This window comes from Sinocyclocheilus rhinocerous, unplaced genomic scaffold (assembly GCF_001515625.1).
Source record: "Sinocyclocheilus rhinocerous isolate Xijiao unplaced genomic scaffold, SAMN03320098_v1.1 scaffold1115, whole genome shotgun sequence".
NCBI lineage: Eukaryota > Metazoa > Chordata > Actinopteri > Cypriniformes > Cyprinidae > Sinocyclocheilus > Sinocyclocheilus rhinocerous.
This window is the reverse complement of record NW_015658514.1, coordinates 169,907-189,086: the sequence shown is the minus strand read 5'-3', so window position 1 is coordinate 189,086 and position 19,180 is coordinate 169,907. Positions and strand designations below refer to the sequence as shown.

At 36.9% G+C, this 19,180-nt stretch overlaps 4 protein-coding genes across 4 annotated transcripts in view; 1 reads left to right on the top strand and 3 right to left on the bottom strand.

Moving 5' to 3' along the window:
* The window catches only part of LOC107722390 (G patch domain-containing protein 1-like), a 9,265-nt gene extending 4,964 nt beyond the window's left edge, over positions 1–4,301 (bottom strand). Inside the window, 10 exon segments of the mRNA XM_016530742.1 lie at positions 1,433–1,637; positions 1,749–1,828; positions 1,980–2,130; positions 2,408–2,653; positions 3,143–3,198; positions 3,289–3,386; positions 3,470–3,633; positions 3,736–3,821; positions 3,913–4,047; positions 4,194–4,301. Coding sequence (XP_016386228.1) covers positions 1,433–1,637; positions 1,749–1,828; positions 1,980–2,130; positions 2,408–2,653; positions 3,143–3,198; positions 3,289–3,386; positions 3,470–3,633; positions 3,736–3,821; positions 3,913–4,047; positions 4,194–4,263 — 1,291 coding nt within the window. The 5' untranslated portion in view covers positions 4,264–4,301.
* A 423-nt stretch (positions 4,302–4,724) lies between these two features.
* Positions 4,725–9,567, bottom strand: cnep1r1 (CTD nuclear envelope phosphatase 1 regulatory subunit 1). Its single transcript, XM_016530786.1, has 7 exons — positions 9,490–9,567; positions 7,785–7,933; positions 6,564–6,635; positions 6,302–6,375; positions 6,096–6,205; positions 5,918–5,972; positions 4,725–5,803 (listed from the first exon to the last, which is right to left on the bottom strand). The coding sequence occupies exons 2-7, from the start codon at positions 7,807–7,809 to the stop codon at positions 5,762–5,764; spliced, it is 378 nt and encodes a 125-aa protein (XP_016386272.1). The 5' UTR covers positions 7,810–7,933; positions 9,490–9,567; the 3' UTR covers positions 4,725–5,761.
* On the bottom strand, positions 9,015–11,794 carry LOC107722424 (arylamine N-acetyltransferase, pineal gland isozyme NAT-10-like). Its single transcript, XM_016530785.1, has 2 exons — positions 11,608–11,794; positions 9,015–9,914 (listed from the first exon to the last, which is right to left on the bottom strand). The coding sequence occupies exon 2, from the start codon at positions 9,905–9,907 to the stop codon at positions 9,041–9,043; it is 867 nt and encodes a 288-aa protein (XP_016386271.1). The 5' UTR covers positions 9,908–9,914; positions 11,608–11,794; the 3' UTR covers positions 9,015–9,040.
* A 2,202-nt stretch (positions 11,795–13,996) lies between these two features.
* abcc12 (ATP-binding cassette, sub-family C (CFTR/MRP), member 12) overlaps positions 13,997–19,180 on the top strand; it is a 20,572-nt gene continuing 15,388 nt past the window's right edge. The window contains exons 1-10 of the mRNA XM_016530674.1: positions 13,997–14,133; positions 15,074–15,290; positions 15,757–15,811; positions 15,964–16,109; positions 16,340–16,486; positions 16,709–16,856; positions 17,202–17,438; positions 17,593–17,766; positions 17,874–18,021; positions 18,132–18,280. Of these exons, the coding sequence (XP_016386160.1) occupies positions 15,767–15,811; positions 15,964–16,109; positions 16,340–16,486; positions 16,709–16,856; positions 17,202–17,438; positions 17,593–17,766; positions 17,874–18,021; positions 18,132–18,280 (1,194 nt within the window). The 5' untranslated portion in view covers positions 13,997–14,133; positions 15,074–15,290; positions 15,757–15,766. The remainder of the gene's footprint in view (positions 14,134–15,073; positions 15,291–15,756; positions 15,812–15,963; positions 16,110–16,339; positions 16,487–16,708; positions 16,857–17,201; positions 17,439–17,592; positions 17,767–17,873; positions 18,022–18,131; positions 18,281–19,180) is intronic.

Sequence of the window (19,180 nt, the reverse complement as noted above, 5' to 3'; positions counted from 1 at the left end):
TTTACAACAGTGAGCGCAAGCTAGATTAAAGTGATTATTACTTTTTGAATATGGATATTTTTCTTACAAAAACGCATCGATTCGCTACAGGAGGCCTTTGTTCACCCCCCGGAGCCGTGTGAGACACTTTTTTTTATGGATTTTTATTTAAGTTCTTTTGGACTGAAGCAATGCAACACCCGCTGAGTGGCATTAAACAGCTTGAAAGATCAAAGACAATTTTTAATATAATTCCCGACTGGATTCGTCTGAAAGAAGAAAGTCATATACACCTAGGATGCCTCGGGGGTGAGTAAAACGCAGCCTAATTTTCATTTTTGGGTGAACTAACCCTTTAATAGCATGCTAATACTAAACTTACAATATCATCATCAAATGCCAGTAATTATCTGGTTGACACTTAAACACAATAAGTGGCGGTATTGCACCTTGACGCTGGTTGCCACTAGTCATAAAACAGGAAAAAAGACGACAACAGTGTGTAGATACTACTGCTGAACAAAATCATGATGGAGGAGATGATAGACAAAAGCGAGCCACTCCACCCACTTTCAAAAAAAGTTAGTTTGCAAGTCTGGTAGCTTTTAAAGTTGGGGTGTGCAACACCCCAGAATGCAGAATGTGCATTAAGTACAGCAAGTTCTTTTTGTAAAGTTTTGGTTACAAACTCTCTTTCTGCCTACCTACACACTTTCTGAGTGATACATCAGCCAAAAAGAGAGAAAAAACCCCCACAAAAGATCAATTTGACTGATTGCAATATTTCTATAGATATCACAATAATAGTATTATCATTAATTATTTCACTCTTGATAATCATGTAGTGAAAATCAGCCTTAATCTGAATTCAATTGCAATTACAAATCTATCATGCCAATGATTTTTAAACAATCTCAACACATACGCAGGGACCTCATTCAATTTAGAATCAATTTTAAAATTCTCTTACTGGTGTATAAATCTTTACATAACCAAGCCCCTAGTTATCTCTCAGAGCTGTTGCATTTTTATACTCTCTCTAGAAGTCTAAGATCCAGTGATCAGAATCTCCTTTTAGTTCCTCAGTCCAGACTTAAACATAGAGGGGATCGAGCTTTTTCTGTGGTTGGGCCTCGGTTATGGAACAATCTGCCACTTGAGATCAGAGTGGCACCTTCCCTATCCATTTTTAAGTCACTTTTAAAAACACACTTGTTTGATCTGGCCTACTAATATCCCATTCTTTTTACATTGTATTATGGTCTTGATTATTACTCTGTCTTCAGAATGTTTATCTGTCATTCCTTTTGGTTTTAAATTCATATGTTTTATTATTTATGTTTTATGTGTTTATGGTTTGATTTTAATGTACAGCACTTTGGTCAGTCTTGTGGCTGTTTTTAAATGTGCTTTATAAATAAATGAACTTGAACTTGAACTTGAACATCATTACCCTGTAGAGGCGTTTATCCCAGCATGTCACGCCTCTGAGAAGAGTCTAAGCTGTGACGGCCCTGCTGTGATGCATCCTGTGATAGGTGTCCACGTGAAGCCTGCAGTGCCTGAGCAACGATGGGGCTGACGGCGGATGAATCAACCACAGGACGGAAGTAATGTACGGGCCGATAATCACGTGGCAAATCAGGGGGAGGATAGACCTAGAAAACAAAACCAATGAGCCCATTTTAACTGCACAACTTATTCACAGCAAATAAGGTAATAAAGGAACTCAGGCCTGGTACTGTTATTGTGAATAAAGAGAATATTACCGTTTTAATCTCTGTGACTTGGGAGGCCAATGTAAAACCATCCAGAATCCTGCCCGAATATACCACATCTCTTTTTGAGTCTGGAAAAAAACAAATTCATTTGTCGTGAAGAAACCGTTTTTCCTGCTAAAACACTCAAATAGCATTCAGTTCTGGCATCCTGATGAAACCTAAATGATGGGAAGTATCATGACATTATAAGAACTCAGCAAAGTACTTCCTGTCACCAACCATTCTTCTTCCTGGTGTACTGCTGGGGAGCGGTCCATCCGTAGAGTCCATCCCCTGGTTCTTCTCCTCCCAGAACAGTATCATAGTTGGACATGGAGTCTTTATGATAAATATCGGCATCTTCGTTCTCCATTGCACCAACACCAAAAGCCTACACACATGTATACAATAATGTCATGTACAGGTGCATAAATTAGAATGTCGTGGAAAAGTTCAGTTATTTCAGTAATTCAACTCAAATTGTGAAACTCGTGTATTAAATAAATTCAATGCACACAGACTGAAGTAGTTTAAGTCTTTGGTTCTTTTAATTGTGATTGTGTTCTTTTTCCACGACATTCTAATTTATTGAGATGCACCTGTATCTTCTAATAGAAGTGTTCAAATTTAATTTTTTTAGGCCATTACTGATTGTACTTTGGCCTTACCTGTCCTGCAATCCCTCCCCTGCGTTGCTGTCCTGAATTTCTGTCTCCAAATAAGCTGCTTGTTCTGTCAGACTGAAGCGTGAAGAGGTTTATATGTGCTGATTCTGATCCGCCACCAAAGGCCTGAAGTGGGTTGAGCCCTCTGTAACCCAGACCATGGGAGTCGACTTTAGGGGTGAAGTCCACTGGGACCACATCTTTGGGGGCAAAGGTCACATTCTCTGGAGCGAATTCATCATCCTCCTCCTTAAAAAAAAAAAAATTGGGCATATGTTTTTCAGTCTCACTAAAGCAAGTTCAGCAGTAAGTCTATTCTTCACATTATAATCACATAGGCTGCATCCGAATATCCACACTTACCTACTAAACAGTAGGTGAAAAACAGTATGTGAAAAGAGTAGTGTATCTGAATTCACAGTATTCATAACTTAAGACAGTAGATGAAAAGTACCCAGATGATCTACTACTTTCTGAATTGCGCATCTAGTGGACATTTTACTATGCCATGACGCCAAGACACGGGAGGGGATTTTTGAATAGAAGTAAAGCGACGCAACTGACCCTGGTAAGTCACATAACAATGACGACAACATGGCAAATGTAGTACATCCAGATTACATTTATACTATACAGAACACACTTTTTACACAGTCATGAAAGTATACGATTCCAGACACAGCCATAATAAGCTTCAAATTAATCTGATGAAAAACCCACACACTAAACAATGCCCACCTCCGACTCCTCTGATCCATTGCGTGGCAACACACAGCCATAAACTTTAACCGCATCTGAAAGATGAGAAAGAGCCTTTCCATATCTAAAACCTAAAAATGGCACTACAGTTAAAACAAAACATTTATGATATTTTGTCTCATTACCAGTGTTTTGCTTGCATTGCTTTCTCTTCAGTCTTGGTCCAACTCCCTGGCCATCTTTCCAGCCCATTTTTCTCAGCAGCTCCACACCAATGGATGACCTGGAATTACACAATGGAATGCAAAAACTTTAGTTTACAACTACATTTTAGTTAGATCATATTAGTTAGAGAGTGATGATTACCTTGCAGGGGCAATAAGCTCCTCCAGCAGTCCAGTGTCTCCAGGTATCAGAGCAGCAAGAGAGCTAACCGCTCGTGCCTTGTCCTTTAACTGATCTTTCCTCTCAGATGCAAAATCATCTGTAGTGACAATCTCTCGAGGGGCAATACCATGCTCACTAAAATCCTTTAAGTAAACACATTCTATATTAGACAAAACATGTCAAGAACATCACAGGTATTAAGGCACAGTATTATTGACAAGGAAAACTGTGATCCACACACAAACCTCCTCATCCATGAAGTCCTCTGGTCTAGCATTCTGTCTCTCTGCCTTTTGCTGTCGAGACGATACAAACGTTGATGGAGTCCAGCCTAAAGAACACAGCAGCAGACTAGTTAAACTGCGACAAACCCGGTTAACAGAATTAAAAGCATCAGTGCACTGAGCAAGGCTGTCACTGACCTTCTTGAGAGCCGACTGTGTTGAAGTAACCAGCGGAGAAGCCACCAGTGAAAGCACCGTGAAATCTCCTGTAACGGCCCTTCTCATCTGTAACCGTCTGTTCGTGCACAGGTACCGGCTTTCTGATGGGTTCATCTGAAATACACGAACACCGTGGATTTGTGTAGGGAAGTGTGCGCTTTCTACGCCTGCATTTTTTTATTAAAACATTCACAGCTCCTACGTATCAAAAACCTGCAAATTCCCACAAATGACAGCTTCATTGCACACATTTTTAGTACCTTCTTCCAGAGGCTCTAAAGGAGTTCCATAAGTCACGAAATCCTCATCGCTATCTTCGTCAGACGCCATGTTTACAACAAGTACGGTGGCCGCGTGAGCTCCTGCGATGTCTGCTTCGTGAACCAATCGCTCCTTTGACTCGTCTGAACAGTTGTTTCGCGAGTCTGACTGAATCGGTCCGAGCGGTTCTCACTGGCCAACTCACTGACATTGACATAAACGATTCACAATGTGCCGATAGAAAGAGCATTTGAAGTGATAAGACGTTTGACTGATAGTGTAAATAAAAAAGGATTGACATGGGGTGGAATTGCGTTTTATTCGTTTTTGCGTTTTTTATTAGTAACATTACTGGTTGGAAAACACGAAATTGCAATAAAACCTCTACTATCCGTTTTAAAAAACTTATTTTATTATTACTGTAACAGAAATATGTGCATAAATGTGATTTTTCTATTTTTGTTTTTGAAATATGTAAATCACTAGGAAGACGTGATGACGCAACTAAGTTCGAAAGAGTCGATTCGCGGAAATGCTGCCTAAAAGCCAGACCCACCTTAGCACCTTAATATACAGTTGTAATTGTCGCGTACATGCATTTATACCACCTTTGAGCAGCAATAGTCTGTGTAAAGACAGCAAAAAAAAAAAGACACTTCAGGAGCACACTTGCAGTGTAAATTTGGCATAATACCTTCACATTTATGCATCTGGTAGTCACTTTTATTCAAAGCGACTTACATTCAAGTTATACATTTCATCATTACATGCATTGCCTGGAAACAGAACCCACCATGACCTTTGTATTGTTAGCACCATACTGTACTATTTGGGCTATAGGAATTTGATAAGCAGACACATTATCTGTCTTGTTAACTGGTTTTCCGGTTAAGAGACATTAATAATAATAGCAACAAACACTGTAAAACAAACACCTTTTATTATTGCAAACACAGCTCATTTAAAGATTTTCTTGTAGACTTTGACTCTGGAGTGAAAGTAAATAAAATCTCAGCCAAACATGACACTCATTAAAGATGCATTTGCTTGTTTCCCTTATATGTTTAACATCTAGTGCAGCCTTTGGTCACATAAAAGTACTTTTTAAAAACAACAAAAAGCAGCACATCATGTCATAGGCATTGACATTCTACAAATGTTGCCTACATATATAAAGGTCAGCTTAATGTGAACAAATATCTACATTTTCATATTGATTATGTGTTCAGCAATTTACTTAAAAATACATACACCGTATGCATCTAAAATAGGACAACATCTTTACAAATGAGGATATCAAAATCCACAATCAAATAAAACTAAAATTTTCCAACAGAAATATAAGGATGTTATCTAAAAATAGAAGAACCAATGTTTTTCTTCAAAATGGGCATTTTCGTTTGAGCTCCCATTGCTTCTTCATAAATTGCAGAGGGAAGTTAGAGTCCTATTTGGGAGGTCGACCTTCACACACTTATGGATAATGTCCCGGCATTGAGGCCTATGTGCAATTTTGATGAATAATATGATGATATGAAATACTCTCCACTTCTGTCTCTTCAAGGTGCTATTGGATATGAGGCCGTGGTTTCAGGATAAGTTTCCCCGTCTAGTATGCGAGAGGGAAAAATACAAATGTTTGCACAAGAAAAGTTACTTTGCATTCATAAACCAGTGAAACTGAGAGATCGCAAAGGGCAATTCAGAGGACACAAGTACTCACATCATCACAGGACATGTTATATTCTGCTAGTACTGTCCGACAGCGTGCTGCAATACTGCAAGTGGTTAAGGAGAGATTTGGTAGTGACTGATCATTTGCAGTTTTGCAATTGTCAATAGTCAACAGATTGGCTGAATACAATAAAGACAGTACAAATTTCCTGTATTAAAAAGGATACATAGATGGTGCAACAACTCGTTTGTGTATTCCAGCAAAGAAAAGGCCAATCAGAGTCACACAGCTGATTGTGAAAAATGGATGATTCCATAAAGATGAGAAGAAAGAAACCTGTGAAAGAGAGAACATGACAGACAAACAACTATAATGGCAAACAGGCAGAATGCGGCATTTGACGCTAATCTGACACCTCTAAATTTTACATACTTTCTGAGTGTCTGGATCAATCAGCCAGTTCCAGGCGCCTGTGGCTGTGCACACAGACACCACGATCAGAATCACTGCAAAAAGAAGGCAGAATTCATTAATTAAAACAAGGCAATGTAAGGCACAATATGCTTCATTTCAGTCCTTGTTGATTAATATGCTATGGACACTTGAAAAGCATTATAGATCTTGGCTCAGACCAGACACATAGTCCAGGTTTTAAACTGCTTGGTTTAATAAAGATCTGACCAGTCTGACTTACTGCGCCAACGACCTGTAGCTGGCTGCAAACAAGACACATACTCAGTCAGTCTCCTCTCAAAAGCCTTCAGGTCTGCGGAGGAGCAAAACAACTGCATCAGAACAGGACTGACAGTGAGGTAAGCAACATCTGTTTTCTAATTTTAGTTTTAATTTACAAAGAATTCAGCCACCACTTAAAGGACAAGTTCAAAGACAGCTTTCTATCATTACAATGTTGGTGTTGGTAGTACATATAAATGAACAATGTGTATTTTTCCCCCATATGACCTGAACCCGGATCTCCCAATTTATTTATCAGCTAAAGTGATTTTCTGACAGCTGCAGGGCTTTTATTAAAACTATGGTACTTTCGCATTTTTGTATTCCCTACCATGGACAGTTGGATCGAAACCAGAGCATTATGGGTGTTGGAGTTTTCCTTCATTTCTAGCAAAAGTGAACACCACAAACCTTTTTCTCCATTTTTAATCATGTAACCCCTTTTTCAAAAACATTTCGCCTTTCTACTGTATAGACAGCCAAATGTTATTAAAAGACCACATTGTCAGCGGTGAAATACCCCTTTAAGACACCATGCTGCTGTGTTTCACATCACTCTGAAAAACGCGTAATGAAGAAAAGCTAAGAATATAGATGGGCAAATACACTGATTTGAGTTTATAGGGTCAGAAACATCAGCTGTACCAGGCATGTCAATGCACAGGCAGCTTTATAGCTTTTACATTTTGTGGAAAATGTGCACTATTTTGCATGTATTATACGTCAGTGTCAGATATGATGGCATTATGATTGGCCAACACGTTTAAAAGCCAAGACCGGGCCTGCATCCCAATGTGCATACTATCCATCCTAAATTACATGTGATATTAGTCATTTTCAATACATGTGATATTAGTCATTTTCAATACTATTTAGGGCAGATAGGGTGATTAATATGCACATTGGGATGTAGGGGCCTGCACTCCTTGTTGAGGCACCAGTCTTGCGAGATTTCGTTTAACATACTTACGTTCATAATAATGCTGCAGTGCATGTCAGCAAAAGAAATCACGCTTTTATCAGCTGAAGGGTCTTAGAATCTTAGCTTAGATGCTAGCAGCCCCGTGTCAACACTATACATCTAACTTGCCATAACAAACACATGGACGCTGCGCTAATATTTGGATATGACACTTGGAGATGACAACACTAAACTGATAAGCGATCTATTGAAAAATACCTTCGGCTTGTTCTAATGAATTCATTGCTCTTCCCCCAAGTGCTGTAGTCGCTGAGTGTAGGCCTGCAAACACACGCAACTGCAGTCAGCGTGCGCAAGCCAATCGCGGAAGCTCTCTTCTCATTGGCTCCTAGAGAAGAGGGCGTCATCTTAAAGAAATATGTCAATTTATTTTGTTTATTAGATGCTTCGATATTTAGTTGTTTACTAGTCTTTCAGCTAAGTATATTCAGTAATCAGACGCCTTAATTTAGCCTATTTAAATAAATTCCAAAGCTGTCAAGACAGTACTTGCTTGCATTTCTTGTTACAGTTGTTACAAGGAGTTGAAATGACAGCCAATCTGATTATATTTAAAAATGTAATGCAACTGAACTTACTTTTTAAAGCTGAAGTAGGTAGAATTTTTTTACACTGCATGTCTTCTGTGTCAAAGGAAATGTAGTACCAAAAGTACATTGTTGAAAACAAAATTACATCTCTAGCAATTCAACATCTGCAAGCTTAAGATTCTGAGTTTCTTATTAAGTAAATTATTTTTGTAATGTGCTGATGGGGTTTTCCCCTTAATTATTCCTCTTGTATTATTCTTGGAAGAAAAAAAACCTCGTGAAAAAACCTGCGTGTGTTTCTTTCTCTCTCTATAAGTTTTTATCTCCCCATCTTTCTCTTTTATAGTCATGTGCTTTGTGAGATCAACATGAGAAATGGATCTTATATTATTTATTTGTTTGTTAGGTTGTAGACTGACAAAATTTCACACATATGTTAGATTCTGTTTTTCCCTCTCTTTTTTTAAGTCCTCTTTCCATCATTAAATATCAAATTTGATCTGATATTCAAACATTTATCTTATCATCATTTATTACCGGCCCAGGAGTGAGGCAGAATATGCAAGGAAAGAGTTGAAAGTAGGAGACAAAGTAGGCAAAGGGAATAATGAGCACTGTTTACTGAATAATGTTAATTGTGTCCTTCTCAGTGTAGTCTGACTTCATCTGACAAGCACAAATTCAATGAGTGTTGTTATGTCAAGTAAATACAATGGAAAATTATTTATCCACATTGCCCTATGACATTTGCAACCTTAAAATGGAGACATGGTTTCACAGCCTAAATTACAAAAATATTTAAATTATTAAATATATATACAAAATAATAAAAGACAAAGAAGCAGAGCCTTCAGAGAGTACAATTTTTATCTCAATATTCAAGCAAAACACACTGATTACTAAAATTATTAGATGAGCTGAGTACTAGATGCAATAATCAGCTTTGTTGTTTTTGGGTGTGAATTTATTAACTAACACCAGGTTAAACTTTTCCCTTAGTAAAGCCTCTGTCTCACAGTCTGGGATTTCTTTCATGTCCACCAAGTCCGAGTCCTCTTTAAATGTGACCTCGCTGTATGTCCAACCAATCAGAGCTCTGAAGCCTGTGGGTGTCTGAAGGGAGCAAATGGATTTGAGCATGAACAGAGAGTCTGGACTAGTCTGCAGGCAATCTGATGTCTCTAGGAAATGATCTGCATCACGGGGTGTTAATGTGAAGGAGTATAATGTTTTGGTGAGCCGTTTATCAATGAGGCTGGAATTAGCAAAGGCCTTATCTTGGACAAATTGCTTCCTGTTGGTCTTCTCCAAAACCCACTGCATCCCATTATTTATGAGGCGGAATACGCCTGGAAGCTGCGGCTGGTCTTTACCTGAGATCAACTCTAAGGGATGCCAGATTTGGCACGACACTCCAAAGCTCACATCTGCAATGTACTGCTTCCCATCAATCTCCACCAGATTGATGAGATGAGAGTCCATGGGGAGGAACTCCTGTTCCAGTGAGTTGAACACTTTGGAGCCTAGTATGGTGAATTTGTATCCCGTCTCCTTCAGGACCCATGAGAACAAAAGGTTGTTTTCACAACACCAGCCTCCCCGATTGCTCTTGACTATTTTATCATAGATGATGTGCAGGTCCATAGTGTTCTTCTCGCCAGAATGTATGCTGAGGTTCTCAAATGGAATATTCATAACATGCAGCTTGTGGATGGTGAACAAATTGTCCAGGTCGGCTTTGCCATATTGGCCAGTAAAGCCAATCCTGTTCAAGTACTCTTTCAGGTCCATTATATCCCTACAAGCAACAATGTACAAAGTTTTAACATAAAATGTCTAATCATTTTACATGGTTATACAGTATATGAAAATATATAATTACAAGCATGTTAAAGCATGTTAAATAGTGTGGCTCAAGGAAATACATTTTTTATTGTTATTATCACATGTAATCTTTCAAATGCCATAATATATTTAAAGGAGCAAGATAATATTTTTGAATCTTAAAATACATTTCAGATTAATGAAATTCTTTAATTAACTGTACATCTAAATGAACATGTAAATCTAGATATTTTAGGTAACTAAAATGTATCAAAAATATTATTTAAAAAATCTGTATCAGTTTATGTTTTGCCTTATTGTATATATTAAAAATAATAATGGCTGCAACACACTCCAAAAAAAAAAGTTGGGAAAGAGGCATGTTTAACACTGTCTCACATCAGCCTTCCTTTTAATTAATGTTTCATTGTTTGGGAATTGAGGATACTAACTGTTAAAGTTTTGCAAGCAAAATTTTTGTCCAGTCTCACTTGATACAAGACTTCAGAAGCTCAGCAGTCTGTGATCGTCGTTGTCTCTCCTTTTCATGACTGGTCATACATTTTCAATTGGAGACAGATCTGGGCTGCAGGTAGGCCGGTCTAACACATTCACTCTGTCTCTACGAAACCACGCTGGTGTAGCACATGCGGAATGAGAGCTGGCATTGTCTTGATCTAATAACCATGGACTTCCCATGACAGTATATATCTCTGTACAATCCCAGTATATGCCTCCATGTCAATGGTACCTTCGCACATATTCCAGTCACCCATGCTGTTTGCTTTGCTGCACCCCCATACCGTGACAGACGTTTGCTTTCGCTTCTGTCACTAATGAAAGTCTGGATGGTCCCTTTGGTCTTTGGGACTGAGAATTCCAAATCCATTTTCTGCAGCATGACGGTTTCTTATGCAATGCCATCTGAGGGCTCAAAGGTCCAGCACATTCAACTGAGGTTTCGTGCCTTGCCCTACATGTACTGTGATGTCTCTGGATTCCTTGAATCTGTTCACAATATTATGTATGGTATTTGGTGAAAGACCTAAATTCTTTGCAATTTTGCATTGCGAAATGCGATTTTTGATTTGTTTGACACTTTTCTTTTGTGAAATTTGGCCCAAAATTATGAGCCATGATCCAGCTTCGCTTGCAAAGACTGAGATGCTCCTTTTATACCCAAACATGATACCTTGACCTATTACCAATTCACCTGCTTACTGTGAACTGTTTCAAAACAGTTTAACGTGGATATTCTATAACCATTTCACGTTTATTTTGCCTCTGTCCCAACTGGAATGTGTTGCAGCCATCAAAAACTAAATTTGTTCATTTTTACAAAATACATTTACGTTGGTCAGTGAAAACTTTGGAACGCTTTTCTTTGTACTTTTGTCAATTAAATAAAAGAGAATTAACAAATCTCAGATTCATGATTTTACTGCACTTTACAAAACGTCCCAACTTCTCTGGAATTGGGGTTGTATATATATATATATATATATATATATTTGCCATGCAGGTAATTTAGTTTCAAGCTCTGTTTTGAGACATAACAGGGTGAATTCAGCTTAATTGGGACATTTTCCCAGTCATCTCAACGGCAAAAGTGTCCCAAATATACAACAATCAATAAAGAAAATTCTTTAGAATTTAAAAAATCCTACCGTTAAGATGAATCCAGTGAGAGCTGAAGGAAGCGCAATACTCAAAAAGAATGTCTGCAAAATGAGGGGACTGAATGACACACCCTTGAACCACAGAGTAATAAATTAACTATGAATGATAAACAAAGGGCAAAATCCACAAAGGCTGAACATTTCTGTACGACTCAACACACAGCATTCATTACTACTTTTCAAAGTATTGTTTCACAGAAGAGCCTTACTGGTGATGAACACTGAAACCAATGCTTATTTGTTTGTTTCATTTGCAGACCATTACACAATATGCTTCCTGTCTTGTGACTGTTGCTAAAATTAGTTTGGCAGATACAGTATGACCCCTAATCTTTTGTGTAATGTCTCTACTAGAACTGGCTGAGAATATTAGATTTCCTGCCTTGCTCTTGCTCTCTCTCTCTCCAGGCTACTGCTTTGCATAATGTCCCAATATTAAATTAATCACAATATAAACAGTTTATGTTTACTTCAAATATTTTCATATTACTGTGAAACATAATGTCATGCAAACCCATGATAACTAAATTAGAAATTTATATTAAGGCACTTATGAACACCTGCAATTTGGGTAGAAGTACAATAATAATAGGGCTAAAATCAGCAGCCTTTTTTATTGTTTTACAGCGTCCTCAAGTGGTCAAATTAAGCTAATGATTTCTTGAAAAATTTTTTTTAAACTGCCACATTTCCTGACACAATCAGTACTTAAATAGCTGTTTTATAATAGTGCATTTGCCAAATTATGATCCACTGTAAAATACAATTCTCTAACAAACATCTTACAACCTCCAACCATATTACCAAGTGCACCTGTTCTGTCCTACTGTCCTTATTGTACAAACAAAAGCATGATATATGTGTAAGCCTCCATAAAATGAATAAGACAAACAGCAGTACTTGATATGACCCGTTTCCAACAGTGTGGGACACTGCAACTGAATCATATGCAGACTCACTGTGAAGATTGTGCAACATGTACATCAGACTGAAATTATTTCAGTGGCATCTTCTGGTTGCTATACAAAAATCACCACATCCCTTATCTGTAGATTTATAACTTTTGTGGTCTTACAGATTAATCTCACCAATACATCTACATCGGTCTGAATCCATTCAAATCTTTTACTACTATTCATACAATATTATATCAAACACCTCCCTTCTATTGTTTATTTGTTCGGTTTCTAGATTACTTTGTCTGCATTTTTATATATGCCTGTTGACCGTCTGTATGTTATTGTTGTCTGTCTGTATGCAATATCATCCAATTATTTTACTTTTTCAGCAGTTTGGTTTTCTTTGGATTGATAATGGCTGTTTGAAACACATACAAGCAATAATCAATGTATATAGAGTGAAAAGAACTCATAGGACAGTTTTTATCTTGAGACCGACTTTATCCTTCACGTTCTGTTATAGTTACGTACAACTGAAGAAAAGCAGAGAAAGTGGGCATGAGTTTCACATAGTTTGGTCAGTAGACACAGAGCTGTTGTTGTGGAAAACATGCATCGCTGAGCAAACTCCAAGGCTTGTGTATCTGAAACACTTGTTGCTTGATTTGGAGGCAAACATGCTGTATCACGAGTTAGCCACAAAAAGAAAGGAGGAAATTCCCTTTTCCTGTGTTCTTTGCACCGGAAAATGAGAAGTTTTAAGTCATGCAAGGTATTTTCCATTTTCTGTTTAATTTTCTCTCTTTGAAATAGGATCTGCTCCTGGCTTGTAGACAAAAATAAGTAAAAAACCCTGAATTTTATATCAGCATGATGTTATATTGCTAATAATTGATAATGTTAAATACTTGTTTTGAGATCAGACAATATGTAGGCTATATAGCTAACAGCACTATAAAATCACATCTAATGATTTAGAACGAATTCTTGTGAGTTTTTATCATAACTGAGCAACTTTATTGGCTACATAAGCTTATTTCTTGGGACATTTATGAAATCATGTACTGCATAGATGGAGCGAAGGGTTTATCTGATACTTTGAAAAAAAAAAAAAGATCAGATAAAGGCATTTTAGACAGGATGCCAAGGAAACAGGATGTTACGCAATTATTGCATTATTTCGGACGTGCTTTGATGTCTGCAGCCACAGCCTATGCCGAGTCTTTTTCTTTTCATTTATGTATTGCCAAGTTGAAGCTATTCTCCATTTTGAGACAGATGCAACCCAATATCCACTTGTAGGTTCTTTTATAATTTTCCTTTAGTCCACGGTCCTTAGACGATGTTAGATAGGCTATCTAATATAGGTTAGGCTACGTGGATGAACTGTTATTTTGAATCGGTCATTTTTCGTAAATCTTTTTTGAACTTGTTGGCAAAAGGAGCTGAACCAAACATTTGATTTTCCGGTTGAAAGGGAATTAGTTGAACGACTGAATGAAATACGTAAAAGCTCTCTGAACGCTTTCAATCCAGCGCACTGCTGCACGAATGACATGATGTCGAGAACGCATGCGCAGGAGGATTTGTTGGAAAAAGGTGATCTATGATAACGGTAATGCGCAACATGCGAGTTTGTTTTTGTAATGTAATTTAAAAAAACATTAGTTTAATGAAAACATAATAAGTAATTTATAATTCAAATAAATTATTGAAGCATTGGTATTCTATAAAATATATACGTAGCTAAAACTGTTTGGTATTAAGCGTGTTGCTACTCATCTGCCAAGTGAATGTATATTGGCTATTGCTTGGTCTAAAAACCTGAGCCGATTTTGGTTTTATTTTCCTTTTACTACACAGTTTACAAGATGTTGAGTAGTTAATAGCTTATTGTTGGACCGCTACGCTTCTACAGTCTATGGTTCAGCTACACAAAATAATCCAGAACATTTGAACGTGTGAATAAACCAATGATAAGATAATAAGAAACACCGTGTTAATCATAAATGTAACGTGACGCAGGGCATGGGCAGGTTAATAAATAGTAAACTTAGCTAACTGTCATGTCAACAAAACTGACTCATCAGAAATAAGTGTTCATAGGTCAGGAGGCTTTAAAGCAGCATTGACCTGCACTGAGATCAGGTGCACCATCACCTCCTGAGAAGTTATGATGGTTAATATATAAATAAACAGGACAGACCTCACATTTTGATTGATAAAAAGCTTGAAGAGTTCAATATGTTGTCAAGTATGCTGTAAAATGCAAATAATGTCCGGTATTTCTTTTATTAAAGAATTGCTAAAGTTATTTAGTGCCCTTCCTGTTGCTAAGAGAAATAAAAGCTTTAGAGTCTGACAATTTGTTGTTAAAATTTGTATTCGTAGAAACTGTAACTTGTTTTGACCTTAATTGTGGTGACTGACACTCATCAACAGTAACATAACATCTGTGTAAAAAGTAGGTGAAAGAACCTTCTTGTGTCTTTGCCTTCTCACCCAGAGTCAGTATCCTCAGGGCTGTTATAAACTGACTTTGGTTTATTCCACAGGCTGAAAAAAAGACTGGATTTGCAGCATCCGACAGGCGGCGAGAGAGACAGAGGAGGAGTGTCAAGACCTCTGCTCATGTTAACCTTTGAGCCTGGTAAAATAGTGATGTAACTCAGCGTCAGGACATTAAAGCACGTTGCTGCTAGAGTATTAAGGCATTCGTGGTTAGCCTGACAAGTACATTGTCCAGTATACAGACAAAAACAGCAGGTAAAGGTAAGTCACTTTTACTACTATTAATATATTAGTATTACTGTTTTTGACATAAATGGTACTGTTTTTATTAGTGCTGTCAAACGATTAATCGCGATTAATCGCATCCAAAATAAAAGTTTTTTATTACATAATATATGTGTGTGTACTGTGTATATTTATTATATATATATAAACACACACACATGCATGTATATATTTAAGAAAAATATGTTATGTTTATATATTAAATATATTTATATATGATATAATTTATATGAATATAAATATATACATGTAAATATTTTCAAAATATATGCTGTATGTTTGTGTCTTTATATATACATAATAAATATACACAGTACACACACATATTATGTAAACAAAAACGTTTATTTTAGATGCGATTAATCACGATTAATCATTTGACAGCACTAGTTTTTATTCATTCAAGAGATTATATTTCAAGTTCTTGATTAATAACCTACAGAAACTGAAAAATGAGGAACTCCACAGAAAAACAGAATGTGGAAGGAGTTTCTTTTGTAAGTGAGATGCTGACTGTATATTTTACTTTTCTTCTGTCAAAACATTTGTCCTCTAATGAGATATTTTTTACTCTCATTTTTTTGTTGACTCAAAATCCCTTTTATTTTATGATATCCATATCCCTTTGTTTTTCTCTCTTATTGTGCAGAAACAGAGAAGAGATAGTGCTTCAGTCATGAGTGCTTTTCCTGAAGGTCCTCCGGTTCTAGATTACAGGGAACCAGAACCTCCTCCTAAGAAGCACAAGTACCAGCAAAGCTTGAAAACCCTCATCCCATTACGTTTTGGCTCAAAGTAAGACGGTCACCAGATTTCTCAACATATTATAAGCATATTACATATTTTTATATCAATAATGAAAGTGATCTGTCCATTTCATCAATAGATCAGAGAAAATACTAAAAGAACATATGTTTTTATTATATCGTTAATGAATGAAATGCCCCAGTTTTTCTGTTTTTAATCAATAAGTCTGTCATTCATATGTAATTTCTGAAAAATATACATTTTCTAACTTTTTACAGCTCACACCCAGTGGATGATGCTGGTTTCTTCTCCTTCACATCATTTGCATGGATGTCACCCATGATGTGGAAGCTCTTTAGGAATCGGTTAGATGAGGACTCACTTTTTCTCTCACCTCATGATGGAGCCCACACCAATGGAGAAAGGTACAACAATTAAAAGCAAATTCTTCATAAGCTTTCCATTCGAATCTTAACTTAGTTTAGGAAGTCTCAGCAGAATGAGTATCCAGTGTAGTACTTGGCGAACATGAAACCACAAGTCATCGTCTGATGTTTTTTCATATATCCAGGTTGAGTCTGGGAAAATGTATTTGTGGGGAAATGGATGTTCAAAAAAAGAAAGGTTGTGATTTCTGTTCTGTTCAGGCTTCAAAGACTGTGGGATGAGGAAGTTGCCCATGTGGGTCTAGAGAAGGCATCTCTTCCTGCAGTGGTCATGCGTTTCCAGAAGACAAGATTTATAGTGGCATTCTTCGTCTCTGTCCTGTTTGCTTTCGGAGCATTTGTTGGTCCGGTATGTATAATAACGTAGAAGTACACAGCATCATTTAGTTGAAAAATGAATTAAACATTTTATATTGAAGATAATCCCTTTTGAGGGACCCACTTGCAAAAAATATAGTATCAACTATATGTTTCTAAGTATAAAAAGTAAGCATGCTATTGTAAAGTTGTTTCTTAAATTAAATAATTTATATTGTCATTGTACTAAAGGCAAATTACTTATGAAGCAGAATAAAATAGTTCTAATTAAATGTGAAAACCTCTGATCTGGTATGCATGATTTCTTATAAACTGTTTTTTTGTTGTTTTGCTACACATCATGGATCTGTTTTGAATGTTATTTTTTGCCTTCTAGTCTATTTTAGTAAATGAAATCCTGAGCTACATTGAGCAGCCCGAGTCATCAACACTGTTGCATGGCGTCGGTTTGTGTGTGGCCCTGTTCGTGGGTGAATTTAGCAAGGCATTTTTTGCATCGCTCCTGTGGGCTGTGAACTTGCGCACCGCTGTGAGAGTGAAGGGAGCTTTCTCAATGCTCGCTTTCAAGAAAATCATCTCTCTCAGGAGTCTAACCAGCATTAGTATAGGAGAGGTAAGCTATTGATTGTTGATTCAGCAGTGAATATTTGATAGGGGATTTATTTGTGTTTATTTACTCTCTTTTGCTAATCACTTTTTAATGACTTCAATTACATTCAATACAAATCGAGCTTGTTGTGTTAATGCTTTGTTTCTCTATGGTGTAGACAATAAATGTGTTGACGAGTGATGGCTATCGAATGTTTGAGGCAATCATGTTTGGAACATTTCTGCTGTGTGTTCCGTTCCTGCTGATCATATGTATCATATATGCCTGCGTCATTCTGGGATACACAGCACTTATTGGAATTCTGGTCTACTTGATCTTCCTACCAATACAGGTGTGCTGGTCTCTTCTGTAATGTGTTTTGAGATCTGCATTTGATATTTACTCATCTCAGTAATGTTTTGTTGATTTTTCCTCTGTGTCTGTATGTGTGCGCTGTAGTTTTTAATTGCCAGGCTGATTGGTGTGTTTAGACGGCGGACTGTGTCTGTGACAGACAGACGTGTTCGCACTATGAATGAAGTTCTGACCTGCATCAAACTCATTAAGATGTATGCGTGGGAGGAGTCTTTTGAAAAAACCGTCACAGGTTGTCCATCCATCCATCCATATGATTTCATTTACTCATGACTCTATGGAATGCATTAGGCATTCCATTTTCTCTCATCTAATCCTACCTTATTTTTTTTTCAAACCTAGATATCAGGAAAAAGGAGAAGTTGCTATTACAAAAGGCTGGTTATGTTCAGAGTTTAAACACTTCCTTTACAACGATAGTTCCCACACTAGCAACCATCCTCACCTTCATTGTCCACACTGCTCTGAACCTGCCTCTTCTACCTTCTACTGTGAGTGCAAAAAACAAAAATATGCTTATATTCTGCTAAATGAATAAATAGGCACTACCAGTAAAAAAGTTTGGTGCCAGAAAGAAATCAATACTTTTATTACTTTTTAATTAAATGCTTTTTTTAAAAACTTTATATTCATCAAAGAATTCTGAAAAATATCAAAAATAGCACCAAATCAGCATATTATAATGATTTCTGAAGGATCATGTGACACTGACTGGAGTAATGGATGCTGAAAATTCAGCTTTGCCATCACAGGAATAAATTACATTTTAAAAGTATTTTTTTTAATAGAAATAAAACTGATATTTGACTGTATATTTGTTTTGCTGTATTTTTGATCAAATAAATGCTGACTTGTTTTAAAAACATATAATCTTACTGAGCCCAGTGGACTTCTGGTACTGTAGATGTAAATTTGAGTATTTTAACTTCATTACTTTTATACTGTTAACTATAACCATTTTTTCTCCACAGGCCTACACTATCATTGCTGTATTTAACTGCATGAGGATGTCTATGGGCTTGTTGCCATTCTCTGTTAAAGCGGCGGCTGAGGGTAAAGTGGCTCTCACTAGACTCAAGGTTGGACTCTTTCACATTTCTCTCATTTTATCCAAAACCAAAGATAATTATCTCTCCATTGTACTTAACCGTTGTTGAAAAGGTATTCTCTTTTCCCCGTGATTTTGTACCTTTGGCCCCATTATCTGCTCTAATCTGGTATTAGTTCAGGACATATTGAGGAAGATTTAAGTATTGTTCATACAAGTGAAAGATAAGTGTTTAGGAAACATATTTCCAGAGTATTTTACACACTCTGACACATGTTGATACTCTGACACATGTTGATCATGTCTGTTACACTGAATGAACATTTTGAATGAACCTGATTTT

Excerpts from the sequence above, each read along its gene's own strand:
- cnep1r1 (XM_016530786.1), bottom strand. The coding sequence starts at position 7,809 with ATGAATTCATTAGAACAAGCCGAAG. Across the intron at positions 6,636-7,784 it reads TTCATTAGAACAAGCCGAAG|ACCTGAAGGCTTTTGAGAGG; the intron begins GTATTTTTCAAT and ends GCTCCTCCGCAG. Across the intron at positions 6,206-6,301 it reads TTGATCCAGACACTCAGAAA|GTTTCTTTCTTCTCATCTTT; the intron begins GTATGTAAAATT and ends TCTCTTTCACAG.
- LOC107722424 (XM_016530785.1), bottom strand. The coding sequence starts at position 9,907 with ATGGACCTGAAAGAGTACTTGAACAGGATTGGCTTTACTGGCCAATAT.